General features: G+C 35.3%; 5 protein-coding genes across 9 annotated transcripts in view; 3 read left to right on the forward strand and 2 right to left on the reverse strand.

The window, feature by feature from the left end:
- Positions 1 to 57: 57 nt before the first annotated feature.
- LOC107227475 (dynein axonemal light chain 4) lies at positions 58 to 1,776 on the reverse strand. Its single transcript, XM_015668624.2, has 2 exons — positions 1,389 to 1,776; positions 58 to 1,068 (listed from the first exon to the last, which is right to left on the reverse strand). The coding sequence occupies exons 1-2, from the start codon at positions 1,446 to 1,448 to the stop codon at positions 820 to 822; spliced, it is 309 nt and encodes a 102-aa protein (XP_015524110.1). The 5' UTR covers positions 1,449 to 1,776; the 3' UTR covers positions 58 to 819.
- A 473-nt stretch (positions 1,777 to 2,249) lies between these two features.
- On the forward strand, positions 2,250 to 4,851 carry LOC107227467 (probable cytosolic Fe-S cluster assembly factor CPIJ010948). The gene is made up of 7 exons (XM_015668614.2): positions 2,250 to 2,446; positions 2,558 to 2,653; positions 2,783 to 2,938; positions 3,051 to 3,321; positions 3,418 to 3,666; positions 3,757 to 4,137; positions 4,213 to 4,851. The coding sequence occupies exons 1-7, from the start codon at positions 2,381 to 2,383 to the stop codon at positions 4,452 to 4,454; spliced, it is 1,461 nt and encodes a 486-aa protein (XP_015524100.2). The 5' UTR covers positions 2,250 to 2,380; the 3' UTR covers positions 4,455 to 4,851.
- Positions 4,852 to 6,269: 1,418 nt separating this feature from the next.
- LOC107227499 (josephin-2) lies at positions 6,270 to 7,713 on the reverse strand. The gene is made up of 4 exons (XM_015668669.2): positions 7,572 to 7,713; positions 7,261 to 7,475; positions 7,008 to 7,188; positions 6,270 to 6,909 (listed from the first exon to the last, which is right to left on the reverse strand). The coding sequence occupies exons 1-4, from the start codon at positions 7,623 to 7,625 to the stop codon at positions 6,676 to 6,678; spliced, it is 684 nt and encodes a 227-aa protein (XP_015524155.1). The 5' UTR covers positions 7,626 to 7,713; the 3' UTR covers positions 6,270 to 6,675.
- Positions 7,714 to 7,902: 189 nt separating this feature from the next.
- LOC107227500 (CCR4-NOT transcription complex subunit 10-B) lies at positions 7,903 to 11,745 on the forward strand. 3 transcript variants are annotated; one of them, XM_046741114.1, is made up of 11 exons: positions 7,903 to 8,042; positions 8,357 to 8,804; positions 8,999 to 9,321; positions 9,560 to 9,666; positions 9,807 to 9,958; positions 10,051 to 10,250; positions 10,318 to 10,612; positions 10,730 to 11,077; positions 11,170 to 11,279; positions 11,396 to 11,474; positions 11,567 to 11,745. In XM_046741114.1, exons 2-11 carry the CDS (start codon positions 8,396 to 8,398, stop codon positions 11,620 to 11,622), a joined length of 2,079 nt encoding a protein of 692 aa, XP_046597070.1. In that variant the 5' UTR covers positions 7,903 to 8,042; positions 8,357 to 8,395; the 3' UTR covers positions 11,623 to 11,745. The 3 variants fall into 3 exon arrangements, with proteins under 3 accessions (XP_046597070.1, XP_046597069.1, XP_015524157.1); XM_046741113.1 differs by having other exon boundaries at positions 8,004 to 8,138; XM_015668671.2 differs by having other exon boundaries at positions 8,027 to 8,183.
- Positions 11,746 to 12,172: 427 nt separating this feature from the next.
- Positions 12,173 to 26,571, forward strand: part of LOC107227589 (protein MTSS 2) — a 52,182-nt gene continuing 37,783 nt past the window's right edge. For all 3 annotated transcript variants that reach the window (XM_046741792.1, XM_046741793.1, XM_046741794.1), the window contains exons 1-2: positions 12,173 to 13,048; positions 23,376 to 23,437. In XM_046741792.1, coding sequence (XP_046597748.1) covers positions 12,977 to 13,048; positions 23,376 to 23,437 — 134 coding nt within the window. In that variant the 5' untranslated portion in view covers positions 12,173 to 12,976. The remainder of the gene's footprint in view (positions 13,049 to 23,375; positions 23,438 to 26,571) is intronic.

The raw sequence follows: 26,571 nt of genomic DNA on the forward strand, positions 1-26,571 counted from the left end.
ATCGGTTTTGAAGGTATTGATAGAATTAATTCAACTAAAAATCGAGTTTGAATCAAATACAGTGTCTCAAATTTGTTGAATATATTTTCAATCAGGCCACAAATATTGTTACATCTCATGTATGTATTTATAATGAGACAATTTCCGGTATTATACATAAATATTATTGCAATCTTATTATAATCATAAATTATGAAACTGGTGTTCTGACCATTCGTATCTCCTATTTGAAATTTCAGTGGACGCAAATCAAAGGCGGTACTAGATTTGGGATATTAACTAATATTACACAAGTGTAGTCTTTTTCATTTAACTGTATTTTTATAATTCTCAATAATTGACTAGATCTGATGTTTCTCGAACTTTATCATATTCCTCACATGTGTATTTACATACTCACAGAAATTTAAATCAAAGATTCAGAATCAAATTCCATAGAGTCTGTTTGTACTTATACTATTATTAATCAGTCATTCGAACATCGATTTATCGTCAATTTTTATAGTAAAGATTATCGATCGTAAAAATTTTCCAAACCACGATATTGCAACATATAAAGTACCTATATGAAAACCAATTAAGATCGGTATTAATCTGTTGAAAAAATAGGAACGAGAATATTTATAATCTATAGTGAAACCATTTACACGAATGACAACGTCAATACATCTTTAAATATATTGCCAATACTCATCTCACAGAGTTAGCACATTTAGAAACATTTTTTATCAATTGCTTGTGATTAGGATAGTGAAGTAGCTTTTTTGTCTAGCTGATAGCATTAGTATACCGTTATCAAAATAGACTTTAATGTTATGGCTACGCGGATTTCCATATACAAATAGCTAAATTTCCTGCGCAATACATGTACAGAAGGTGTTTTAGCTGATAGGTAATCTCGAATCCGTATCCTTCACCCACTACCGTGTGCCAGGATGCTCCAAATTTTTTGTCCATCGTTTCCTTAATCATTTTCGAAGCACTCTCGTAATTATCCGCGTACTTCTCGGCTGCCGTTACGCATAACTCCATCGCTTCCTGTTTCATCTCGTCGCTCATGTCACATTTCTGTTGGAACAAACAATAAACAACAAAAATAAAAATACAAGAATGCCCCATTAACTTCAATTTCCACTGAAAATGTTTATTTATTGAACGACTGTGAAAATTAAATTTGAATTCAATATTATACACTTGATTCTAAGTTCATTTGTTAATCTTAATTTCTAATTACACAAAAAGATGCAAAGATATTGCATCAAAATTAGAGAAGAAATCAATTGCTCGAATACATGATTCGAATTTGTTTATTTTTATTTTCGAGAAAAATTTAATGTACATTATAATTACGTTTAGATATTTGTAATTGAATGGGGATTGAAACTCACGCGACACAAGGGATACGTATGAAGTATTTTGACGACATCGTCCTTCTTGACTTCCGTCATCGTTCTGTTGTTTATTTTTATAATTCAATCTCAATCGTAGTTATAATTGCATTACACTATTAATTGTATGTGCGGCAACACACGACGAAACACCTGTGTTACACTGATGCAGAGAAAATTGCCGTGAAGCAGGCGAAATTGGGGCAAAATTATTGCGCTCGTGACTCATGCGGAGTCGTGAAATCAGATGTCAAGTAGGAAACGGGGCGTTGGGCATTTGGCAGAAAGGGAGGAGGCAAAATATTTACTTCCCAAGGCAACAGGGAGGAAGAATCACCCCCCACGTATCTATGCACTCGATTTCGTCATCGTGAATGGTGAAAGAATAGGCGCCGGCGCAATCGCGACATCGCACGCTGTGTTTTAATATTGTCCGTTTCGATTGTTGTTCATATACAGGTATATGGAATGTCAACGCTCGAGAACTCGTAATATATCTATAATTTAAAACAATCAAATTCCTTAATTTTATCTCGTAAGCAAAATACAATTAATAGTGCTCGTAATTCATGGTCAAAAAGAGCCAAGCAATTGTGTTGCGTCTAAGCTGTTATTGACTACAGTTGCAGTTTATTTTATTGCAAGAGTTTTACCGTCTGTGTAGATTTCAAAATATAATGACAAATTTCTTTTACAAAACTCAAATCAATGCGAATCCAGATGAATTGTATTCAGAGTTGCAATGTGTATTATTTGCCACCAGATGGATTCGAAAACGCTCTTTCCCACTGTTGGTCATTGTTGCTTCTAAAAGTGTAAAGTGGCGCCACCCGCGATTACCGAGCTATTACTGTATTGTATAAGTAACATTAGCTTGACGCTAGTACACTGGGAAAATCACGCAGTTTGTCGTGTGCGCAAGTGATAGTCATTGATGTATTGCGAAGTATACACCTGATATTCCGACTGATTTCAATATAAAGTTTTAAAACATGGCATCACGATTTAGTGGTGCTCTGCAATTGACGGATTTAGACGATTTCATAACTCCGTCACTGGTAAGTTTAAAAATATGTTATTCCCGTAGAATATCACCTAAACTTTTGTATTTGCATGTCCAGTTTCTCGAGCGTATAAGAATAGGCGCTAAATTCGAATTTGTTTTACAGGAGTGTATAAAACCAATTGAAATACCAAAGTCGAAGGCTAAGACAGGGGCTAAAATAAAAATACAGGAAGACGGAGCTTATGTAGAATTAAATGAGGTTCGTCTGTTAATAATGAATATTATAAATGCTGTCCTTTTATATAGTCAGAACTAATACCTTTTCACACTTCCGAAACTGAACCGAGCATGTTTCACCCAATTAATTATTTTTATTTCTTTATCACAGTCTGGTACTTCGGAAAAACTTCAGAAAGTCGAGATCACTTTAGCCGACTGCTTAGCTTGCAGCGGCTGTATAACATCGGCCGAAAGCGTTCTTGTTACTCAGCAGAGCCAAGAGGAACTTCTGAGGGTCTTACAGGAAAATCAGAACTTTCGAGAGGTAATGCATTATATCTACATCGTACTCCTTGTTTCTCGAATGGAGGCAGAGTCGATAAAAAGTTGGTCACAATCTATTCTCAAATTAATGACAACGTTTTGATGTTTCACAGAATGGAAAACAAGAAGAGGCGAGATTCATCGTAGTGAGTTTATCAGTACAGCCAGTTTTGTCGCTAGCCGAGCGCTATGGTTTGGATCCAGAAAGCGCTACCCGGAAATTAGCTGGTCATTTTCGTCAATTGGGAGCAGATATGATATTGGACATGACTGCAGCAGATGATTTTTCTCTGCTGGAATCAGCGAGAGAATTTATTGAAAGATATAAGTCTTCTCAGGATAATGTCAAAGGTCAAATACCGATGCTGGCTTCGTCTTGTCCAGGTATAGCTTATTTTTTACCGAATACTGTGACTAAAAATTCCGACAGTTGTGTATTATTATAATCCATCCAGGTAATTTCTTTCTTTGTACAATTAGGCTGGGTTTGTTACGCGGAAAAGACTCACGGAAATTTCATACTGCCCTATATAAGTGTGACAAAATCGCCACAACAAGTAATGGGTTCTTTGGTCAAATACCATTTGACCAAGTACAAAGGGCTACCTCCTGAGCGAGTATATCACATCAGCGTGATGCCCTGTTATGATAAAAAATTGGAAGCCTCTCGAGAAGATTTTTACAATGAACTTAAGCAGACCAGAGACGTCGACTGCGTGATTACGTCAAGTATGCAATATTAGTAAAACGTGTCGAGATGCATTATTGTGAATTTATTCATCTTCATTGTTCGTGATTATGAATTTTGTTTTTTTTCAGTTGAATTGGAAAACATGTTGATTAGTCAGGGAGTGTCATTGAACGATGTTGAAAGTGGTGAAATAGACCGACCTTTTGGTGCATACAACAAAGAACAATCTGACAAAATACTTTGGGGACATCAAGGCTCGGGATCAGGTGGCTATGCTCATTTCATATTCCAGTACGCCGCTTATCATCTTTTCCAAGAAGCCAATACTACTGTTGAATTTAAAAATCTAAGAAATCCAGATTTCAAGGAGGCAGTTTTGGAAAAAGATGGAAAAATTTTACTCAGGTTCGCTATTGCCAATGGCTTTAAAAACATTCAAAACCTCGTTCAGAAACTTAAAAGAGGGAAGTCTCCGTATCACTATGTTGAAGTTATGGCCTGTCCTTCAGGTAAGTCTCATTCAAGCGACAAAGCATATTTCAATATTCGTTTCTTAAAACTTGGTTTTTTTCTCATCTTTATAGGCTGCCTCAACGGTGGAGCCCAAATACGACCTCAGGATGGTTTACAGCCACGTGAATTGGCCGCTAAACTTGAAACAGTTTATCACAGTCTTCCTTTAAGTAAACCAGAAGAAAATTGTGTTACATTAAGTTTGTACACTACGTGGCTTGAAGGCGAGCACTCCGACAAATCCGCTGCTTTCCTCCATACGCAGTATCATGAAATAGAGAAGATGAATACGGCACTTGCGATTAAGTGGTGAAATGTTCCACAAGAATGGCACAACTAATAACTAAGTAGGTAATTCTCCAAATTGGTATAAGGTAAAGAACAAAATTGGATGATTTGTATTAGCAATTACGATATATTAATATTTATAAACATCTTTATCATTTGAAATATATTTACAAATTAAAATCATATGAAATAAATATGTGGTACAATACTGAAGTAAATCGACACATATTTCATGCCAGAACAACAAGTTTTGAGTTCGAGTGTTATTAAGTGTTACTCAAAAAATCTATCTAAGAATTAAAATTGTACTGTTTGTGTGTATTATGCGAAATTACTAATATTTTTCGGTTTCTCATCTATTCTACATAGTGTTATTATCACGTTACTAACATTAACTTCCAGTTATATACAGGTATGTTGCATTAGTTCGGAAAAAAGTTAATATCATTCTCTTTTATGTTTCACATCCCTGATTACAATTCTGATTAATGAATATATCCATAATATAAGGTAATCACGTCGATGCAACTTCGAAAGAATTATGCCATTTTTCTCTCTCTATTTTTCCATATCCAAATAAGTTCATACTTTGAAATCTGTTATTTGAAATGTTATTACATCTTACTTTACGGTATTGCTTTCCATTTTTTCGAATTGGACCATTTGTTTTATGTAACCACATATTTTGCAATTCATTAATTTTAATTTTCAATCAAAATTTTCTGAAATGAATACCAATCAATTCCACATTTCACGAAAACAAAGATTTCAATCTAGTAAAGCCCTTTGCATTCTTCAACAAACCATTTTAAATGAAATTCAATTCTCAATACAAGCTAATATTTATTAAAATCATAAATCGTACTGGGTGCTCTGTGTTACTTCCGTTTTATGCATCATCAATCGAGTAAGATTTCTATACAGATATGTATATATATACATATATAGAAATAAACGCATTGACGAATAAAGCGACTCACTCTATAAAATTGATGTGCTATCATTTGTAAATGAATGTAAGCACTTAAATTTAAATCCAGAAGCTCCTAAAGTTTCTGTGTTTTGGTAAATATAAAATTATTTCTGCTAACGAACTCGCACATAAAACATCAAGATAATTAATTAATATTAAACACTGAAACTAGCTTGCCAAATTTTTTGCATGTTTATACTTTTGTTAGAATGATACTACGAGTTATTTTGACTTATATTCTAGACAGCTTTATGACAACTAATCTATGGTAAACACGCGATAGTGCAAGTTTTCCTTTTTCACAGTTAAATTAGACAACGATGTGTTAAATTAATATTCAAGCACTAAATAATTACCAACAACTCAAAAAATAATACATATATAACAATATATATATATAAATGTATGCAGGATGACTCAGAACTATTGCCCCATAGGCTGAAATGTTATTTATTTCTCATAAGAAATTTGTCATTTGCGAATCACAGCTGTTCGAAATTTGCCGATCCAGGGGTATCTGATCACTCAGAATACTGCTACCCGATCGCCCAATTTCAGACAGATGTGATTCGCAAACGAGAAATTTCCTATTAAAAGTAAGAAATGTTTTAGTCAGAGATTTTCACAAGAAACACACTGATAGCCTATGGGACGAAAGTCCTGAGTAACCCTGTATATGGGTTGATGTTTTGCTAGCAAAATCAAAACATAACAAAACAAAGTATGTAGTTAAAATTGTAAAACAAATTTCTACAACATTTTGAGAAAGCTCAATATTATTTACGTATTCATCGTATGTAACGCACAATTCCTTGCACAATATGTACACAATATATGACACAAAACTATGTCTTCTTATTAGTTTTGTTTTTTTTTTTTTTTTTTTTTTTTAATCAATTTAATTTTTCTTATTTTCTGATTCATGGTCGACAGTAGAATCCGTTGATGAAATGACACCCACTTTTTTTTTTACCCATTTCAGCAATAGCTTACATTAAAACATCATGGTGATCACTATCATCAGAAAATACTTGAATCAGTTGCTATGACACAACATTTTTCTCAAACATTACAACAACATTCTTCAATCAGTTTCATTATTTGAATCTTTGGGTGGTCTGTACAAATGTTATTCTACTGACATAATTACTCATTCTATGAGCCTCTAAAATGTATATCTCGAAGTAAGAAAAAAAAGTTAATCGAAAGACAAAAAAACTATTTAAAAACAACCAATAGTCGATAAGTGTGTGACAATAAATCTCACATTTTATCAACTTTGGCAGTCCCGTTTATCAGTTGCATTGTCCTGCAAATCAATATCTGAAGGCAAACTGTCTTCGATGTATTGAATTGAGTCTTGATCGGTATCATTTTGTATCTTTGATTGAAGATATGGGTCTATAAGCCACCCTTGCTTGCTGTCCACTTCTCTAGACACGACAAGAAACAATTCCTTTTCCTTGCTATCGATCTGCTCCTTTAAGTATGCTATCAATTCATTATCCTGTAAAGTATAGATACTATGCAGTACAGGGCAGTGTTAAAAAATGAGTAGTAAACTTAAACACTAATATGAATTAGGAGAAAAAAGTATATATTAACCTTTCCGATGAGTTGTGGCGTCTCAAGTTTGGAATCAAGATTGTAAAAAGTGCCGCTTATTTTACGCAAGGCGACCCAGTGCCGTCTTTTTAGTGGTAGCAAAACAAATCCTAGCTTATACTCGGTGGGTACGTTTAATATAAAGCCTTCAATGTTATCGAGACAAAGACATTTTGGATCTCTGAAAAAATTGATTGCCTTCAAATCAACAAAAGTGACTATTGCATCAGGTTGAGAAAAAGCAAAATATTACCTGCGTTTATCAAACCACACAGCCTCATGACCTTTTCTTTGTAAAGCAGCCATGATAACGTTGATATCATAATTACCAAGTCCCAGTAAAGATTTGTGCGGATTTATCCAAACGTCGGGGCTCAGACTATAACATATTTGATCTAATTCTTGCTTCGTAAATCCGTGCTCTTGAAATAGATTGTTCAAGGCGTGTAAAGCACAGAGCTCTTTAACCTGTGTCATTTGTAAACAGAATATTGTATACAGTGTGACAGGAAGTGGGGATGATAAAAATTAGTGTAAAATGAAGTGTATTTCTCATTATGTTACCTGACGTTCATGATATATAGATCCATTCATGTCAAAAACTACACTTTTCACCATTCTTACTACATAATTATGCGACTACTCAAGTTGATGATTGTCATTAATTCTACTAAAACGTTGCTTTATTAGGGTGAAAATGAGAGGCGGACGTGAGTAAGATCTCTGCGTTTTTCAAGTTACTACATCTACATCGTAGTTAGTCGTAACTTGTTTAATTTAATATTTAATAAATATAACCTATTCTGTTTTGTCTGACAGAAAGGATGGACAAAACACTACTATGTACAACCAGTTGTTAGAGATGCGATCACGGCCACAAAGTGCAGTGAATTATGCAAGATGTTGACTGACTTGCGTCCCGGAAGATATTGCCAAACGCCAAATGACTTAATAACGCTCTCTTGTGGATTTCCAATAGAACTGTTTCAGAAGTCACCTGACCTGCGTTTGACGATTTTTACGAAATAATTATTGGTATTCATAACCTCTTAACCGTGATTTTGTAACAAAAACACGTGATATATTTATTACTACATGAATTTGACCCGAAAAAATCTGTGATTAAACTAGGTGTGACCTTGTTTAAAAGTTTTTCATATTGATATAGATTATTAAGTGAGTTTAGTTAAAAAGTCACTCTCAAACCTGACCTAACCTAACAATGATCTCATCTGTCAAACCCTGATTTGCTTTTCCTTGTGTTATTTTACGTGTAATACGAATTATCAAAGTTTGATAAGTTTTACAAATCTATTCGAACACTAACTAATCAACTCTTTTTATTCCAGGAATTTGTTACCACTTATTCAATATCAATCAATTTAACGATGACAGAGATTTCGGAGTCGCACAATAACGATAGTACAGCCTCGGTGATAACTGACCAGGAACGTGAATTGGCTCAGAATGCTTTGACCGATTTTCAGAAAAGCGCTTATTCAGGATGTCTGAGCAACTTGAACAAACTAGAGGCGTTGAGACCAAAAGATCTGAAAGTAATGCACAACAAAGTTGTCACCGAGTATTACAAAAGTGATCTGAAAAAGACTGAGCTGTTTAGAAAAAGTCTTAATGCTATATGTGGTCAAATAAGTACCGCCAACACAACTGAAGCTGTTGACGATGTCGAAAGATGCGTCATGCGATACAATCAGGCTGTTCTTCTTTTTCACACCAAACAGTATGACTTGGCTCTTAAAGTAGTCAACAAGCTGTTCACATTCGTCGAGCCGATGGGTGAGCAATTTACAAATTAGCTCGTCCTTCTGCAGGCTCCTTACAGACATTCCTTTTTGCACTAATGTTCTTTATTAAATTAGTTGCTGATTTCGTCACTGTCTTAATTACGATCAGTTCATTTGACAAGTTTTTGTGTTTACAAAGTTCTGAGCATCATTGTTATTCACATCGTTAAATTTTGCCCATTCTAGAGGAGAGTCTGGCGCATAAAGTCTGTCTGTTACTCATAAAGCTGCACATCGTTACAAATCAACCTGATGCAGCATTGTCGCTGTTAAATTATATTGAAAGTCAATTTGTCTCTACGGATACGTCCAAGATCACACCGACAGACAAGGAGAACGCTATAAAGCCTATCAAAGAGCAAAAAGAGAAGACGGATAATGTTGACGCAGCAACAGATGCATTTAGGATCAAATTGTTAAAGTACAAGGCGAGGATCTACCTCATGACCCATCAGCTCAAGTTGTGTAAGAAGGAGTGGAAGGCTCTTGTTGCTTCCGGCACACCTGTTGTAAGTTTCATCTTGAAACAGTGAAACTTGAAACCAGGTTTTTCACAGGAAATATAAACGTGCCCTGATGAAGAACCTTATACTTCTTAAATCTTCAAGTAGTATTTGAAAAATTATGATGTATCATGCAAAGCGGTGAAATTTGACACAAGTCATACACCTGTTTCATAAAAAATGTGCTGGATATTGATCGTAGAAAAATTTGCACCAAGGCTTGCTTTTGATTTGTTGTTTTTAGAACGTCTCATCTATACTTCTGAAGGGAAATTTGGAATATCTGAGAGGGAATTACAGAAAGGCTATCAAAATATTAAATTCCATATCTGCAGATGGTCTGGAATACAAGTAAGCTGCCAATGTATCAACTATATTTTTGTACCATCTTGGCTATGTCTGGAACTTGTAAGACAATCTGATCGGTTGTTCGAAGACCTAGTTATTTTTTTGTTTGACATTATTTTACACTGTCAATCTACTGCTTACAGAAGCAGCGGAGAATCGGCGGCAGTTTTATACTATAACAATATGGCTTGTCTGCACCATGCGATGGGCAAACCAAACTTGGCTTGTTACTATTTACAAAAAGCGTTACAAGAGAACAAAAATGCGGTTGAAAGCATCCAAGTTAAAGATGCTGGTAAAATCTAATAACATTTTCATAACTTTGAACATTCAATTTTTGTCTTCCAAAGCATCAACTTAAAACTAAACTCTGATAAATATTCGCAGATCCGTTTTTGTCGCAACCGCTTTATACTCTTGGCGGTAATAAGCATTACGAATTAATGTACAGCTTGGGGGTATCGCTACTACATGCAAGACGTGCAGCGCAGGCATTTGAATGTTTCACAGAATCCGCGCAAAAACTGCACAACAGTCCACGTCTCTGGCTGAGAATGGCCGAATGCTGTATATATAGTCATAAGCCGGTGAGTGTCTACAATTTGTTTTAATAATCGTAAGTGTTTATAGACTTATTTATCAAAATCTTTTCAGACGAATGAAATTGACTTTAATATACACAAACGTCGCAAGGATCTCGTACAAAAAGTAGTCGGTAATGGCATATACAGAAAAATTATTTTGGCATCAGCTTTATCAAAAGACACTAAATACCACACAGAAGGATTGTCTTGCGCCATACCTCAACCTACTCTAGAATTTGGAATGTTGTGTTTGAAAAATGCCTTATTTCTTCTACCAAATGACAACAATGAGTTGAACTTGCCGTCGACACCAATGGCTGGTCCGCAATCTGTTCCAATGTCTCTGAAGCCGTCTCATGTACTAGGTGAATTAAGAAATTTATTAGGTCCTAAAATTGAAACGTTTTATTTGTCATAACAAAAAAAATTTGTAAAAGTTAGAGTTCGCATAACGCAGTCTACTATAATTGAAATTCCTTAAGGTGGCCAACATGCGACTCAGGTGTCGCAGGCGACGGCGCTAGAGGCATTGAATTTAAAGGCAAGCGTACTTGCAGCCAGTGCCTACATCTCCTTGTGTCTTGGTGACAACGTCGTAGCTCTAGAGCATGCAAAGGCTTTACTCGGCATGTCAAAATTGCCCGGTGCGTATAAAATGCTAGGAAATTTATATGCCGCCGAGAGCTTAATTCTCATGAATAAAATAAACGAGGCCATTGAGTACCTAAAGCCTGAGAATATTCAAGATATAGATACATTTCTACCAATTCCCGAAACTCTGGATAAGGATAAAGATAAATCCGAAGAACCATTTGTAACACCTGTGAGAAGTAAGTAGAAAAGAAATGAAACGAACAAACAGATTAGGATGTTGATCAAATTTTTTAGTTATCGGTTTCATGCCGTTTGTTCTATTCTGTAGGTTGGTACCCCAACAGTCTTCCCACAGGAAAAGCAGTTCTTCAGTACAACTTAGCAGTAGCTTACGCAATTCGAGGCGAACTAGATAAATCTGGAGAAACTTTAAAGCAGGTAATCTACCAAAGAGTTGTTTTATTCGTCTCCGCTCATCAATGTACTGAATTGTAATAATTGTATTCCGTTTTTTCATTTATTCGCATATGTATATTTATTCTTCTCTATCCCAGGTGTGGATTTCTAAGGGTCCTAATTGCGACGTTCCAATACATGTTATAATGTTGGCATTATACATAGAATTGCAATTAGGTAAGCGATCTATGCTCATCTTTGTTTAAGTTTGTTACTTTGTTAGATTCTGATGAAAATTAATGAAATAATTTTATATCTTCTGCTTTCAGGCAATGCGCACGTGTCAAAATCAATAATAAAGCAGCATTGTCCGCAATATCAATAAATTTGTAAAATTGAATAATAGACTGACGGGGATCGATCAAATTCAACGATGATTACCTGCACAAGGGCGAAATCGTTCTTTGTAATATTTATATTATACAATAAATATACAGCTTAACTATTATGTATATACACACATGCATACATTATACATGTAAATTAACAATCAAATTTTCCAATTATACACGTTGATTACAATCAAGTGTGTTACCTCTATATTTACGATATAGATACGATAGTAGTTCAATTATCGAATTATTATAGCCAACTTTAAAGAAACTAAACCTTTATAAAAACAATATCTTTTCCTTATTCAAAACCTTTTGGACATCGCATCGACTTCCCGCTTTAAAACGAAATAATGACAAATGAACAAGACTCCCTGGTACATGCGTATGTTACAGTTTCCGTTAAACCCGCGATGCAGTTGCCAGTCAGAGCCAATCAGGAGCTCGGAGTTATTCCCGGTCGGTAAGTTAGTATAGAGATCAGACGTAATGATTGAATACGACGTATGTGTGTATGTATTACGCAGAGCTGCGGCTTGAGAAACGGCATCAGTGCATCGGGAGATCGCAGAAGCGACGGTCGAGAGCCGAAAGATTCTGTGTATGGACGCGCTGGTGAGAGGAAGAAGCAGTCTAGAGTTGGTCTGGATTTTCGTTGGCAAATTGCCTGAAGGTCTCTGCCTAGCAGCGCGGTGTTTGTTTATACCGTGTAAATCGGGTGAATCGATTTCACCGGCTGGTTGTTTCTCGTTTCCGAAATATCAGCAAATATTACTCGGCAACTGTGCGTGTGTCGCAGGTCTGTGTAAATCCTGAAATATAAACAATCCCGCTTTTCCGTTCGTTCGTTCGTTCGTTCGTTCGTTCGCCCCAGTTGATGTTTGCACATCGATAGTCATAGATGCAGTGGTGGTGGTGGTGCCCCTGTAGTATTACCCCCTGAAAACGGGACGCCGTTCGACGATCGTTCGGGTCGTTCGTCAGTTGTTTTTTTATTTCTGCGCCCGTGTTTTGTTTCATTGAAATCGCGGTGGGTGTTCGTACCTAACAACGATAAAAACTATAGACCTTCACCGACGCCTGATAATTCAGTGATAAAGTTTTGTTTCCAATAATTAATTGACAACGTTGCACCAACATTTTATAATATTATTATTCGAAGAAGTATAAAAAGAAGAAGGGGGGAAAATGTCCGCGGTGGAGGCTTCGGACGAACTCTAGAACCTTGTTTAACTTTGGGCGATTATTCTGTGTGTGATATATCTCTGTACGCATAGTTTTGCCTGGGCATCGTCTGACCGACAAAATATCGCTGATATTTAACAGTTCGAATTAACGAGGAGAAACATGGAAGTCAACATCGAGAGGGAGTGCAGCGCGCTCGGCGGCCTCTTTCAACAAATCATTGTCGACATGAAGGTGAGAGAGATAATCTCGATCGTCTCTAATTTACAAAATATATAATCAGTCGTTATTTTCTTTATTCTCTTTTTTCTACTTAACTTTCATCAAATCGTCAAGTCGGTTATTCAATGCTTTTGCAATACGAACGAGCGAACTAAAGTCTATCATTCTACTATACCTGCCTAAATATACGCGACGATCGCTTTTCCGAATCAGAAAATAAGCAATCGATCGTTGATGTTGTTGTTGTTTTTTTTTCACTTTTCATAGATGAATTATCCGCTATTGATAATTTAATCTAACCAATTTTAAAATCGAAATCGTCAGTCTTATAACGCAAGTTGACTAATCGAAGGCAGAATCGTAGTTGAATAACCAGCATGAATCGATTACAGCACAATTTACGCGATTCTACGTTGATTCATGTGATAATATCGCTACCTTCTACGTTTTTTCCCTCCCTCGTAAACAAATCGTCCGTATATATTATACGTGTATGTTTTTTTTTTTTTTTTAAATATTGGTCATTCTACAGCTACACGGACTGATTTTTAAGAATCGTCTTTTATATCTTATAAACTCGGATGATAAATTGCTCCAAAGACCGAAATATTTCTTTGCGATTATTAAGAGTAAAAAAAAAAAATAATAATAAATAACGATGGGTTACGAAATTCATTTAAAACGCATATTCGAATCTCACTGCACTTTTATGTACATGTATATATGGGTCATATAGATGGCACATGCATAGGTGCGTTATCGGTAAAAAAGATGAGAAAAAAAGAAAAGAAGATTATGGATTATCTCTGATTGAACCAACGAACGAATATATTTTATGTGATATTCGAGACGCTTTGGTCGTAAAACGGAATGGATCTATACGAACTGTATTATAAGAATACAATTCTCAAACGCATTTTTCGTATTTTTCATCCCCGTAGAAGGTCGTGAAAACACGATAATAATTATATGTACGCATAAACGCTATGTTACTGATCGCGCATTTTTTAATTGTACGCGAAACTGAAATTACATGTTAGTAAAGAATATGTAAAATAATAAAGCAAAAAAAAAAAATAATAATAAATCACGTCCACACAGAAACTCTGAACGAGACGATTTAACGGAATATTCGTATTTTTTTTTTCTTCGTAGTAGTAGGATTTTTTCTGTAAACGTAGCGTTATGTTCCTAAATCTTCATATCTTTCGTAGCCAAAAAATTTTTTATTTTTTTATTTTTTATTTGACGAGACTGAAGTTTGTAACGTTTTTGTAACAATGTATCTTTAGAAAAACTCGTTGTTTTGCAATTTTGGGAGTCCCTGAAATTTAGGGAACCGTTAACCCTTTGAGTCGTAGTGTTAAGTATTCTTACCACCTATTTTACATCCATTTCTTGTGTATTCAGAGAACCTTTGAACATATTGCTTTGCGGTTCTTTCCCTATTTTTGATGCTATATAACAAGTTTTCAATACTCGAAAGTAATTATTGCGATATAATGTAGATTGTTATTGTTAGGAAAAAGTTGATTTAAAAAAATTGAAAATGGCGGATCCAATATGGCGGACATAAATTTCAAATTCTATCGCATCCGGGAAAAAAAAACTTCAGGGGTTTTTGGTGTAACGGATTACGAATCTGAGATCGGATTTCGAAAATTCAGTACGGCGAATCCAATCAACGAACCAAAAAAACCCTGCATAGAGTTTCTGACCGTATTCGATTAAGTTTGAAATTTTCGTCCGGCACATTGAATCCGCCATCTCGAGTTTTGAAAGTCTGATTTCAGATTCGTAATCAGCCAGCCGAAAAACCGTGGAAAATTATCTCGTTATAAAATTTGTCTCAGGGACAATAACGTGCGACCGAAAGGGTTAACAAACTCAAATCGAGCCGTTCTATTTTGACCCACAGACTCAATTTTGTAAATTCAATTTTTCCAGCTACTCCAATGGTGCAAAATAGTAATTTCTGTTTCAACAACGTTGCTAACTTCAGTCTCGTTCTTCTTCCTCGCCCAGCGAGCAGCAACACCGAGAGAGTTCGTCTCTGGTTGCTTGCCGTGTAATCGCGGCACGTAAGTTCAAGTATTAAGATAAGCCTGTTTGGTATTGGTTATACGAAAGAGAGCGAGGGGCGAGCGTTAATATTTCAACACCCCACACGAATGCAAGCACCTCGGTGAACGCGGCTCTGTGTGCACGAAACATTCGTCGTCGTTTGTGACGGTATGTTGACGGAGAACAAAGTAAACAAGCCTCTCCTATCCTCTCCTATCCTCTCCTATCCTATACAGCTCTCTCTTGTATACACCCAACGGCGACGGATGCACCGGCGAAGAAGAGGAAGAAGCCGACTGCTGCTGCAACGGACTTTAACGAACAGGAAGAAACGAAAGAGAAGAGAAGAGAAGAGAAGAGATGCAACGCGCATCCTGTTTCAAAGCCACGCACAAAACCCTCCGAGAAAGGCTGCTGAATGCTCATGCTCCGGGCACAAAGAGCAAAGTCTGTCTGTCTCCGTCTCTACGTAGTATAACCGTATCACCGGCAATTTATCGTTATGTGTGTGCAACGTTGTTCCACACGTAACGTAACGTAACCGAAAAATCTCTTCAACGTTCGTATTACGGCGCGCATGATGGTAAATAGTAGGAGAGAACGTTTTGAGGAGCCATGTGCGGATGGGAATATTTTTGTAAAGGAAAATGGAAATGAGGCCGAAGTTGGGGGGTGTTCATTTATTGCGTGAGGTGTTTTTTTTTTTTTTTTTTTTACTTCTCACCGCATCGACGATCTTCCCGTTCGCTGCTTTATTTTTCACACACAGAATCCGTGTCGGCCATAACCCAAGATAATATGTGTGTATAATATATGATTTGACGCTACGAGAGGTTATCGAGTTTTTTTTTTTTATTGTTTTTTTCTTCGTAAATTTAACTTCTGTGATAACGGTAATGACAATGACGGTAATACGATGATTTACGACATGATTTCTGGTGTAAAATGACCTTCCCGCAGAATCGTTCCGTTAATCATTGAATTTTTGATGTCTGAACGTAGCGTTGAAAGAAAAGGATAAAGGAAAGAAAGAAAGAAAAAAAAACAAATTACGTGCGCGAAATTTCGGTGTGACTAAAGTTTTTCCAAATGTGGAATGTGGAGAAGTAAATTCGTAAATTTTTATTTTTTTTTTTTCTCCTCGTTTCATTTTTCATTCTTTACACGATATTCATTATCAACGTTTCAAATTTAAACACGTCACGTAAATTTGTGTTTTATTCCCCCTCCCCCCTTCACGCGGATGATGAAAAAATAATTAATACGACTGTCTTTTGTAACATCGTATAATTTTTTTTTTTTTTTTGAACATGGTCAGGCGATTTCACAAACGCTGTGTTGAAGATTGCGCAACACCAAAAAGAAAGAATAAAGAAAAAAAAAAAAAGGAAGTTCGACAGCGCGTAGCCGCCAAGACGGATGAATATCAATATTGCGGTGTGCACTGGCATGAATGCAACATACAAGGTTGTCAAACGCGTACCGGAAACACGCAGTATTGTCGTATTACAGAGAAGTAAGTGAAGGGAACCGCAAAACAACAAAATAGATGGTATACCGCGATTTTTAATCAATCTCGCAGTTGTCTCTCTCTCTCTCTCTTTCTCGTCGGTCCTTTTTAACATTGAGAGTATTAGATATAATTCTATGAATTTTCTCCCAGTGTTTTATTTTCATATCAATCTTCTTCTCCTTTTCCTGCATTATAACAACACACGAACAGGTGTACGCTGGCAATCAGGACTCGGAACGAGTCGGCCCCTTTGGTACAAATTCGTCAGGAACTGGTTTCTGGTTCTTAACCTTTCTCTCTCTCTATCCCCCTTAGATTATTATTATTATTATTATTATTGTGTCTTTCTTTATTTGTACAATTTTATGTATATTTATTATTTATATTTATTTTTTTACATTTCCGCGTTCGATTTCAGTCTATTTTTTTTTTTTATCTATCTACTCGTTTGCACGTACAGTTTTTTTTTTTTCTCCCTACTTTCCTAGTTCAGTGCTAATTTTAATTTTGTACTTTCTTACTTGTTTGAAACTACCGAAATAATACGAAACCCGTACCGAAAATCGGTATATAATTTCCAATACCGCGCATTCCTACCGTTTACCTTATAAGTTAATAATCTTTTACTGATTTTGTCTGTATTTTATTTGTCTCTCTCTATCTCTCTCTCTATCTCTCTTTCTATCGCACTCCGTGCTTCGTTTAAATTGTTATTTCGGATGTAATTATCATGTGCAACAATTTATCGTCATGTATATATATATATATATATATATATATATTCCTTCTTCTTTTTCTTATCTTATTCCCTGACGTTTTTTGTCTCTTCGCCAAACATTGCGTCTTTTTACTATGCATAAAAGCTGCTCTCTTGCTTTTCTTTTGTTGTACGTTATACGTATATACCATATTGTATACATATTATACGCATAACGGACACCGTGCAACAAATGAAAGGCAAGAGAGCAACTAGTTTGAAAAAAAAAGAAAAAAAAAAAAAATGAAAAAAATAATAATACAATGTTTGTATAATTCTAGTTAGAATACGATATAGTAGAATGTGAATGGCTTGTTGAAAGGCCTAACATGCAGCCGGTTATTCTCTCGCCCTTTGAGGGGAACCAGTTGAACTCTAAAACTGCACGGCAGAGGAGAGAAGAGGAGAGAAGAGAAGAGTAAAGACGACGGTTAGTCTGGTCTGCTTCAACTTCGTCATCCTCGTTTGTCGTTTGTCCTCTTCCGCTTCTTCCATGCGGCTTTTTTACGTCTTCGTTCCCTCTCTCTCTCTCTCTCTCTCTCTCTCTCTCTTTCTCTCTTCTTTTCTTTCTCTTCGATCCTGGTTTTGCCGGTTGTCCTCAGCACCGCCATCATCATCATCATCATCATCATCATCATCGTCGTCGTCGTCAAGGTGCAGGGCAGCAGAAACGCATCCTCGCATCGAATGACAAAAAGCTCGTTCTACCGGTAGCTGCTGGCTGTAGATTTGTGTTATATTTTATACCGGGACAATCTCTTGAAACTTGAAAATCAACCGCGCATGAGCGAGTTTTATCGGCTGGCCATCCCGAGTTTTCAGCTGTCAAACTATTTCTGCCGGCGATGCGGTTGATACGAATTTTCGAGGTTAGAATCTTAAATAATTGAGGCAGTGACTCGGAAAGGTTTGGGAAGCATTTTTTATCGGGTCGGAAAGTCGATTCTTCAAAGAACGGTCGGAATTTAATGCTTAGGCTCTTTGAAAATTCAAACGTAGACATTTTTCGTAGGTTGGCCGGCCTGCGACGCAGACAAGAATATCGCTGCTGGAAAATTTCGCCGACCAATGAGATTTAATTATTTAGCGCATGCGCGGTTGATTTTCAAGTTTCAAGAGATCGTTCCCGTATGTATTGACTGTACGTAAAGACAGCACGAGCCGGCACGAGGTTGAAGTTTTAGTAACGTTAACACTTCGACTACCATTGTTTTTTCTTTTTTACGTTTCATTTTCAAAATACTGAAATAATTTGAACAGTAGTGACGCATGTTAAAGAAATTTAAAAAAAAACACTAGTTTTAATAAGTGTAATATTTCAAACATTTTTATTGAGAAAAATTTGAAGCGGTTCAGAAGAATGATTTTTTTTTTTTCACAGGAAAAGGAAAGTTGGTTGTTAAAGGGTTTGAACGTGATAAAATTTGGAAAAACAATTTCTGTATTTCAATTTCGGAACAGTTTTAAAGTGTAATAGTTGAGTTAAGAAAAATTAGAAAATAAAATATTTACACAGTTTTGCTTCATCGAGATTTATTTGAATTTCGGACAATTTTAAGTTGCCAAAAGTAACGATTATCTTCATAGAATATGCATCGTTGCAGTTGACGTTACTAACTTCAACCTTATCATAAAGACGGCGCTTGTCTCACTGGTCGACAACTCTGCGGACAATAAGTTTACCATTCTTATGTCGAGGTATAATAACGTTATCGTAACGAGTCATGACTAGGAAAAAAAACCGTTACCTTACAATTTTCGAATTGTTCGAAATTCGATAAACCACAATTAAGACAACAATAATTAGAAAATAGTATATTTTTTTTTCCCCCCCACCAATGTTATCGTTACGATAATTTTAATAACTTCAACCTCGTTTACTATATGGAATTTCGTTGTGTTTGTATCGAATTACCGATTCAAACATTTTTGTTCAATTTTCTTATTATTACTATTACTATTATTGTTGCATAAAAATCGAGAGTCTATTGAACGAAATGGGATCTTATTAAAACAAGTATATCTATATATCATGTCAATCTCGTACGATCTATATTCTCACTTAACGATCGGGAGACAGAGAGAAGAGTGACCGGGTGGATCGTTCGTTTGAAAAAGAAAAAGAAGGCAAAATCGCACATCGTCGGCTCGTGTCTTCTGGAGCAGTAGCTAAAGGAAGGAAAGAAAAAGAGACAGAGAGAGAGAGAGAGAGAGAAAAAAAAAGAAAGAATTAGGAGGAAAAAAGACACGTGCTCTATAGACGACGCTGGTATTAATTGAACTTTGAACCTGTAAACGATTCTGATTGAAGGTCGCCCCGGTTAGTGTATGTAACATGCATATTACATACAATGTATATACATGTGTATATTATCGTAAATATACCAGACGATTTGTCTTAATTTTTTTTTCTTTTTTTTTCAAATATTATTTACATGTTTATTATTGTTATTTGTTTTTGTTAATAATCAAGATGGTGTTATTTATCATTGCGCGCGTGTGTAATCGTCGCTGGTCAAAGTTCGCGGCACTTACGGTATAGTAAGTTGATAACAATAATAACAACGATAATGATAATAATAATAACGCCATAGATTGTAGGGGGATATTATGAGATGATATAAAAGATTACAGAATGGAAAAAAGGAAGCTGTAAATGAAAACATGACATTGAACGCGACGATTTATTTTACAAGAAGAAGATTATTGAAATAAATGAAAATAACGCTGAAAGAGACAAAATCATACAAAGCAAAGAAAGTTACGTTATCCTTTTTTTTTCTCCCTTTTCTTACGTCGTCGATTTTACTCTTTGACATTTTCTTATCGCCGGTTGATTTTTCACATTCCCAGAATGTTTTAATTAATTCTAACAATCGCGTTTCCCGTACGGCAACGCGGCTTCGGTTCAAACGCTTCTCGAACGAACCATGAACCTAGGTCATGGGCTATTGACGTTGAAACCGCGGTTTAACACTACACACGTTAAGTCACGTACGTGCTTTGAGACTGTGTGTATGAGTGCGATGCAACGTAACCCACGTGATGTTACGACGCGATGCAGGGCTTGGAATCGAAGAAAAAACAGGGATTACAACAAAAAAAAAACACACACACCGCACACTTGTACCTACGCTACATATGTCGCAGAATGAAAATAAAGGAGAAATTGAACCTTGATTTATTGAAAAAGATTTTTTTTTTTATTTAAACCTTTTACCGAAGCATGTTATATACGGGTAATCAGATTCTGTTATATATATATATATATATGTGTACCCAATTTAGCGAGAAATTAATAGCGCTGTCCGATTAATTACGATTAACTGAACGTTTCGATAAATCGGTTTTTTTTTTTTTTATTCTCTTCCGAATATTCGACGGTTTCGATTCATGTACCGATCGATCCGCTGAATTACAACGAGGCAACTGTCGAGCAATCGATTAGCCGGAAAAAAAAACGACCGATCGAAATCGTCGACTAATCGATTGATCGGAAAAACAATCGCTGAAAAAAACTACTCCGTTGATCAACCAGAGAAGAAAAAAAATAAATAAATAAATAAAAAAATAACAATTTCACAGAAGCTGCCGATTAATCGATTAATGCCACAGCGCTGTAAAATTTACGTAGACTGTAAAACATTACATACATACATTGTTACGTATGCAATAAGGTTGCAAAAAGAAAAGATGACCAAAATTGAAGTCAGCTTGGCGTTAGTTTACAGTTACGATACTAAATCGTTTCTTATCGTTTCCCGTTTATTATAATATGTTTTTGCACGGGCATCCTCTCCTACAGCAGCATCCCTTTGGCATCGATGGTAAGAAGAAGAAGAAGAAGAAGAAGAAAAAAGAAATAAAGAGATCGTCTTCTATAAATTCTTCACTCTTCTCTCACTCTCTTTGTCTCTTTCTCTTTCTATCTAGCTATTCAGCAGCGATAGATAGATAGCAGACACAGGTATATATAACGTATAACCTATAAGCCCGGTGGCTGCACTGTTACTTGTACTGTTACTGTAACGCTACTATTAGTTTTTCATTTTTTATTTTCTCTCCCCTCCCTCCCCCCATCGCTCCCACCGCACCGCCGCATCGCGTTATTTCGTTTGTTGCAACTTTAAATCGCGAGACAGGGAAATACGTACGATGCGAAAATATGAAGAGAATGTCGATCGCATTAGCTACGAATTACAAAATTTGGGCAAAGGATAAATTTTTTGGCCCGAAAATTGACACTTTTTATTGATTTATTTTTTATCGTTTTTAAAAAAATTTTATACTTGCACGCTACGAAGAATACGTGTTTAATAATGAAAAAATGAAAAAAAACAAAACAAAACAAAAAAATACCGGAATCGTAGAGAATGAAAATTAGATATCCGTGCTTGGTTTGAAATTCGTTTTTAAAAATTGTTTAAAATCTATATTTAACCAGATTCGTTCGATTTCGCTTCACGATGATGACTCGATTTATTCGGAAATAAATTTTTCTGCAAACAAACCGAAACAATTATAGTATAGAACACTGTACCGATATTGATTGTGATCGATGAATTTTAGTCTTAAATTGACTATAATGTCAGAAAAAGAAAATCCGGATATTCCAATAACTTTGTATTATTGTCTTGTGATTAAAACTACTCGTCGCGATAGGTGAAAAAGAAGAAAAAAAAAAACAAAACAAAAACACAACGAAGTAACGAATCTTCCTTATTTTTTCATTTATTACTTTAAAGTTATTTGAAACTAAGCGTAATTTTTTTTTTTCTTTCTTTCTTTTTTTTATACATATATATATAACAATGTTTTTATCAGGTATTCACTATTATTTGTATAATATTTTCAAAGATGTTTCTGCATCTTACGAATACCTACAATAATTTCTTACCGTGAAATATCTCTTGAGGAAATGGATATTACAAAAAAAAGAAAAGTAAAAAAACAAATTATCGATATTCATCCAAATTATAACCCTTCAACAAAATTACATTATTTATAACTGGAAATTTTTTTGTCACATTGCCTACAAGTGTCATAAAATTTCGTATTACGATTGGAAAATTGATAGAATTTTTATTTCTTACTAAAATACTCGAGGAATATGAAATAAAATTCACCATTTATGTATTATATCTGTATAATTGTAGTGTATACATATTGATACGATACGCGGGGAAATTTTAATTAACTGCACACGAGTAATGTTGCGATACATTGCGATACGCTCGGTTTGCTGCGTGTTGAACCGGTTGAAGAGGTTCGCACGGGGAGGAAGAAATTAATACGTATAAAGTATCGGAAATTATCGGGATCGATGGATTTGTATGTATAGGTATACGTATGTATGCGCAAGCTAGGTAGGCGGTTTTTACAATATCTCATCACCGCAGAGACCACATTATACACTATTTTCGGAGTACATAATGCATACAGTTTATATATGTACACATCGAGTGTCTCCGTAACGCAATTATTACACATCTGTTTCCCAAAAGCATTACATGCTTTTCAAATTTTTCATACATATTTCAGGCTGTTTTTCCCTCAATCGTCAATTTCTACTATTTTATTTCGTGTAATGTTTTTTTTTTTATTTTATTTAGTTTTTTATTCACCCCATCCTCCATTACCGGCAGTGGATATTACAGATTTCTGCACGATTTTCGTGTAACAATTTGTAATCGCTAGGAACAAGTGACAACAGTTGCTGTTTTTTTTTTTTTTCCAAATTTTATTATTTTTATTTTTCAAACAGATTGTAATCGAGCAATGCGTTTGTTACATGATAATGTAATGAAGACATTTTCTATAATATACTTACGTATAAAATTTAGAAAATAATTATAACCGTGACGAATAATTTTTACATTACACTTGACATATTATTTATTGCTGTATTATTAAAATTAATGTATTACTTGTTTGATTTTGTAATTTTTTTTTTTGTCATCTTGATTGTTAATTAATTATCTTTGTCTTCTTATTATCTTTTGCAGAACGGCACACCGTTATGGGAAGACCTTATATCGAAAGCAACAAAACTGCACACCTGCCTGAGGTAAGATTAGACGGTATTTAACAACCGTCACACGGCGATTATTTTTTTAAACAAACAATTTTACTAGACGCTGTGGTGCAGCGAGGTGTTATAAATTAATGGAAAGAAAAGATTGCTACTCGAGTAGGTATACCTACATCGGATATTATTGAACAGGTGGTGGCGGCATTGCAGGTATAATAAACCTGCAACCGCTGACGGGTGTCGTGATGGTCAATATTTAAATTGAATCATCCTTCGTTATAAGCGCGTAATATGCACGTCTATACCTATACATAGTTACAACAACTATACGAATTATCGTAGGAAGGGTGTTAAATTCTCATGATTCGAAACATGAAGTTTACGTTAATCACACACACCGGGACGATCTCTTGAAAGTTGAAAATCAACCGCGCATGCGCCGAATAATTAAATCTCATTGGTCGGCGAAATTTTCCAGCAGCGATATTCTTGTCTGCGACGCAGGCCGGCCAACCTACGAAAAATGTCTACGTTTGAATTTTCAAAGAGCGTAAGCATCAAATTCCCACCGTTCTTTGAAGAATCGACTTTCCGACCCGATAACAAATGCTTCCCAAACCTTTCCGAGTCACTGCCTCGATTATTTGAGATTCTAACCTCGAAAATTCGTATCAACCGCATCGCCGGCAGAAATAGTTTGACAGCTGAAAACTCGGGATGGCCAGACGATAAAACTCGCGCATGCGCGGCTGATTTTCAACTTTCAAGAGATTGTCCCGGTGTATGCATATGTGACATTCATTTATACATCGCGCATGTGCAGTTGGAATGGATGTTTTAAAGTGAAACAAGATGTAATGATAGTCGTTACATACCTCTACATATATATATATATAATAAGCTGTACCTCTTTGCGTTATATACTTTTTACATCCTTCTTATTTCTACCCACGCAAACCAACCCTTTACTGTCGAATACGTCCACCTATGTATATGTGTAACGTGTATATACATGTGTGTAGGATATACAGTATATTTCGTTTCATTATATTATCAAAAGTTACCAAACGTAGGCGTATATATACACGTGTGTATATATATATATATATATTTCACATATTATACGTATGTTACAGAGAGCAATAAATAGACCAGTTGTTACTTCCGCGTATAAATGGTCTCACGACTATTATACCTATAATATGTTATAATACATGTATATGACTGTATTATTAATCCTAAAATATGTTAAATGGCAGGATATTATACGTTACGTACGGTGTACGAGATAATTAAAAATTTTTCGTCAATTCTATCGATCTCGCGCTTTGATTGATTGCGAGAGAAAGAATCGATTTTTTTTTTTTCCTTACAAAAATATCACACGTCGTGTTATAAGTGTGAAGGAGAATAACGTCGTTGAAAATATATAATATTCTCGTTCGTATGGGGGGAGGGGAGATAAAGATGATAAAATATTCGATCATGTTTCATTATTCACGCATAATAGAATAGATGATTTAATCAAGAATTTAATTTTTTTTTTTTTTTACATCATTCATCGTTGCTCTCGTAAAATATATGTATCAAAAATTAAACACACTTCGATTTAAATGTGTGCAGTACAATAATCATGTGCTATATCACGTATGTATGCATGCATGTGTATATATATATATATATACGTATATGTATATTATATACATATATTATATATACATAAGTAGATAGAATCGATTTGGCGCGTTGAGGATAAATATGTTGTCAGATACTAAACGAGTAACAGCATTGACCGACGTCTGACCCGTCTCTAGATGAATTCTCTTCGCGTCATTGATAAATTCCCGTGGGATGAATTATTGGAAAGATATTGTATGTTATTTATTACCGTATATACAATTCATACACGTGTATTCACATACTAGTTGTGTAATATGTACGTTACGCTTGCTGAGTATAAATTTTTTATATACCTATACATTATATGGGGCATTCCACGTCAAATTAACACCCCACGTACCTACCTTAAAACAAGAAACCTTGAAAAAAAAAAAAGAAAAAATTGCAAAAACCGATTCCTAAAACGCAATTTTTTTTTTTTCATATCTTATTCTATGATTTGAAATGTGATTTTTAAGCACCGCACACGATGATGGGATTTCAATATTTACTTTTTGTTTTTTTTCCCCCCAAGTTTTCAGTTTTTTCCTATTCCCCGATCTAAATACATCACGGAATCACGAAAATAATGTTACTTTGAAATCTATTTAAAGCAAGGCATATTAGGAGAAAAAAAGACCAACAACAATTTACGAATGGAAAGACTGAAAACATGCAAAAAAAAAGTAAACATCGAGATCTCATCATCGCGTGCAATGCTCAGAAATCACAATTTAAATCACAGAATCGGTGTGATTTTAATTATCTTAGGATTAAAAAAAAAACTTTTTGGAATTATTTTAGCGATTTTTTGATTTTTTTTTATAAACGTCATCCGTGGCTGAAAAAATGTGCAAAAATTATTCACGAGATCCTCTTGAGTTGGTAAGAACTTCTCGTACTGAAAAACGATAAAAATCGATGGAGGTGTGGTACAAGGGCTGCTAATTTGACACGGAATGCCCCATATATAAGAAGCAGAGTATTGTCTGCAATATACATACCACATATATTGTATATAGTATATATGTAAATCATCGTATCGTTTGCAGGCAGTCGATGAAGAGAGTTATTGGTCGAAAGTGTTGACGCTTCGAATTGTTATAATATGCGACACGTTCTTATCGTTATTCTTTCTAATTTTTTTTTTTTTTCTCGTTTTTCTCCCTTTCCTTATCTCAGTATCAGCTTGCTGCAGCCTGCCGGCATTACGTATGTATGTATGTATGTACGATCCATACATTTTTAGAACATCCTTCCCGTACGGGGAAAAAAATAAAACGTAAGAAAATAAAAAAGAAAAGTAAAAGAATACACGTATGTATATCCAAGAGCATTTTCTCCAAACATCTGGTGATTGTAATCTCCTCTACTTTCTTTGAGTGTCGCTCGTTTGTGCTTTACTTCTTCCTTGGCACTGCGCATGGTTGATATCGTGTATCTAAAACTACGCCTATCACGTATACCACGTGCAGGATGAAAGACGGAAAGCAGAGAATGAAGTGGAAAAG

The sequence above is a fragment of the Neodiprion lecontei genome, chromosome 5 (genome assembly GCF_021901455.1).
Source record: "Neodiprion lecontei isolate iyNeoLeco1 chromosome 5, iyNeoLeco1.1, whole genome shotgun sequence".
Taxonomy (NCBI): Eukaryota; Metazoa; Arthropoda; class Insecta; order Hymenoptera; family Diprionidae; genus Neodiprion; species Neodiprion lecontei.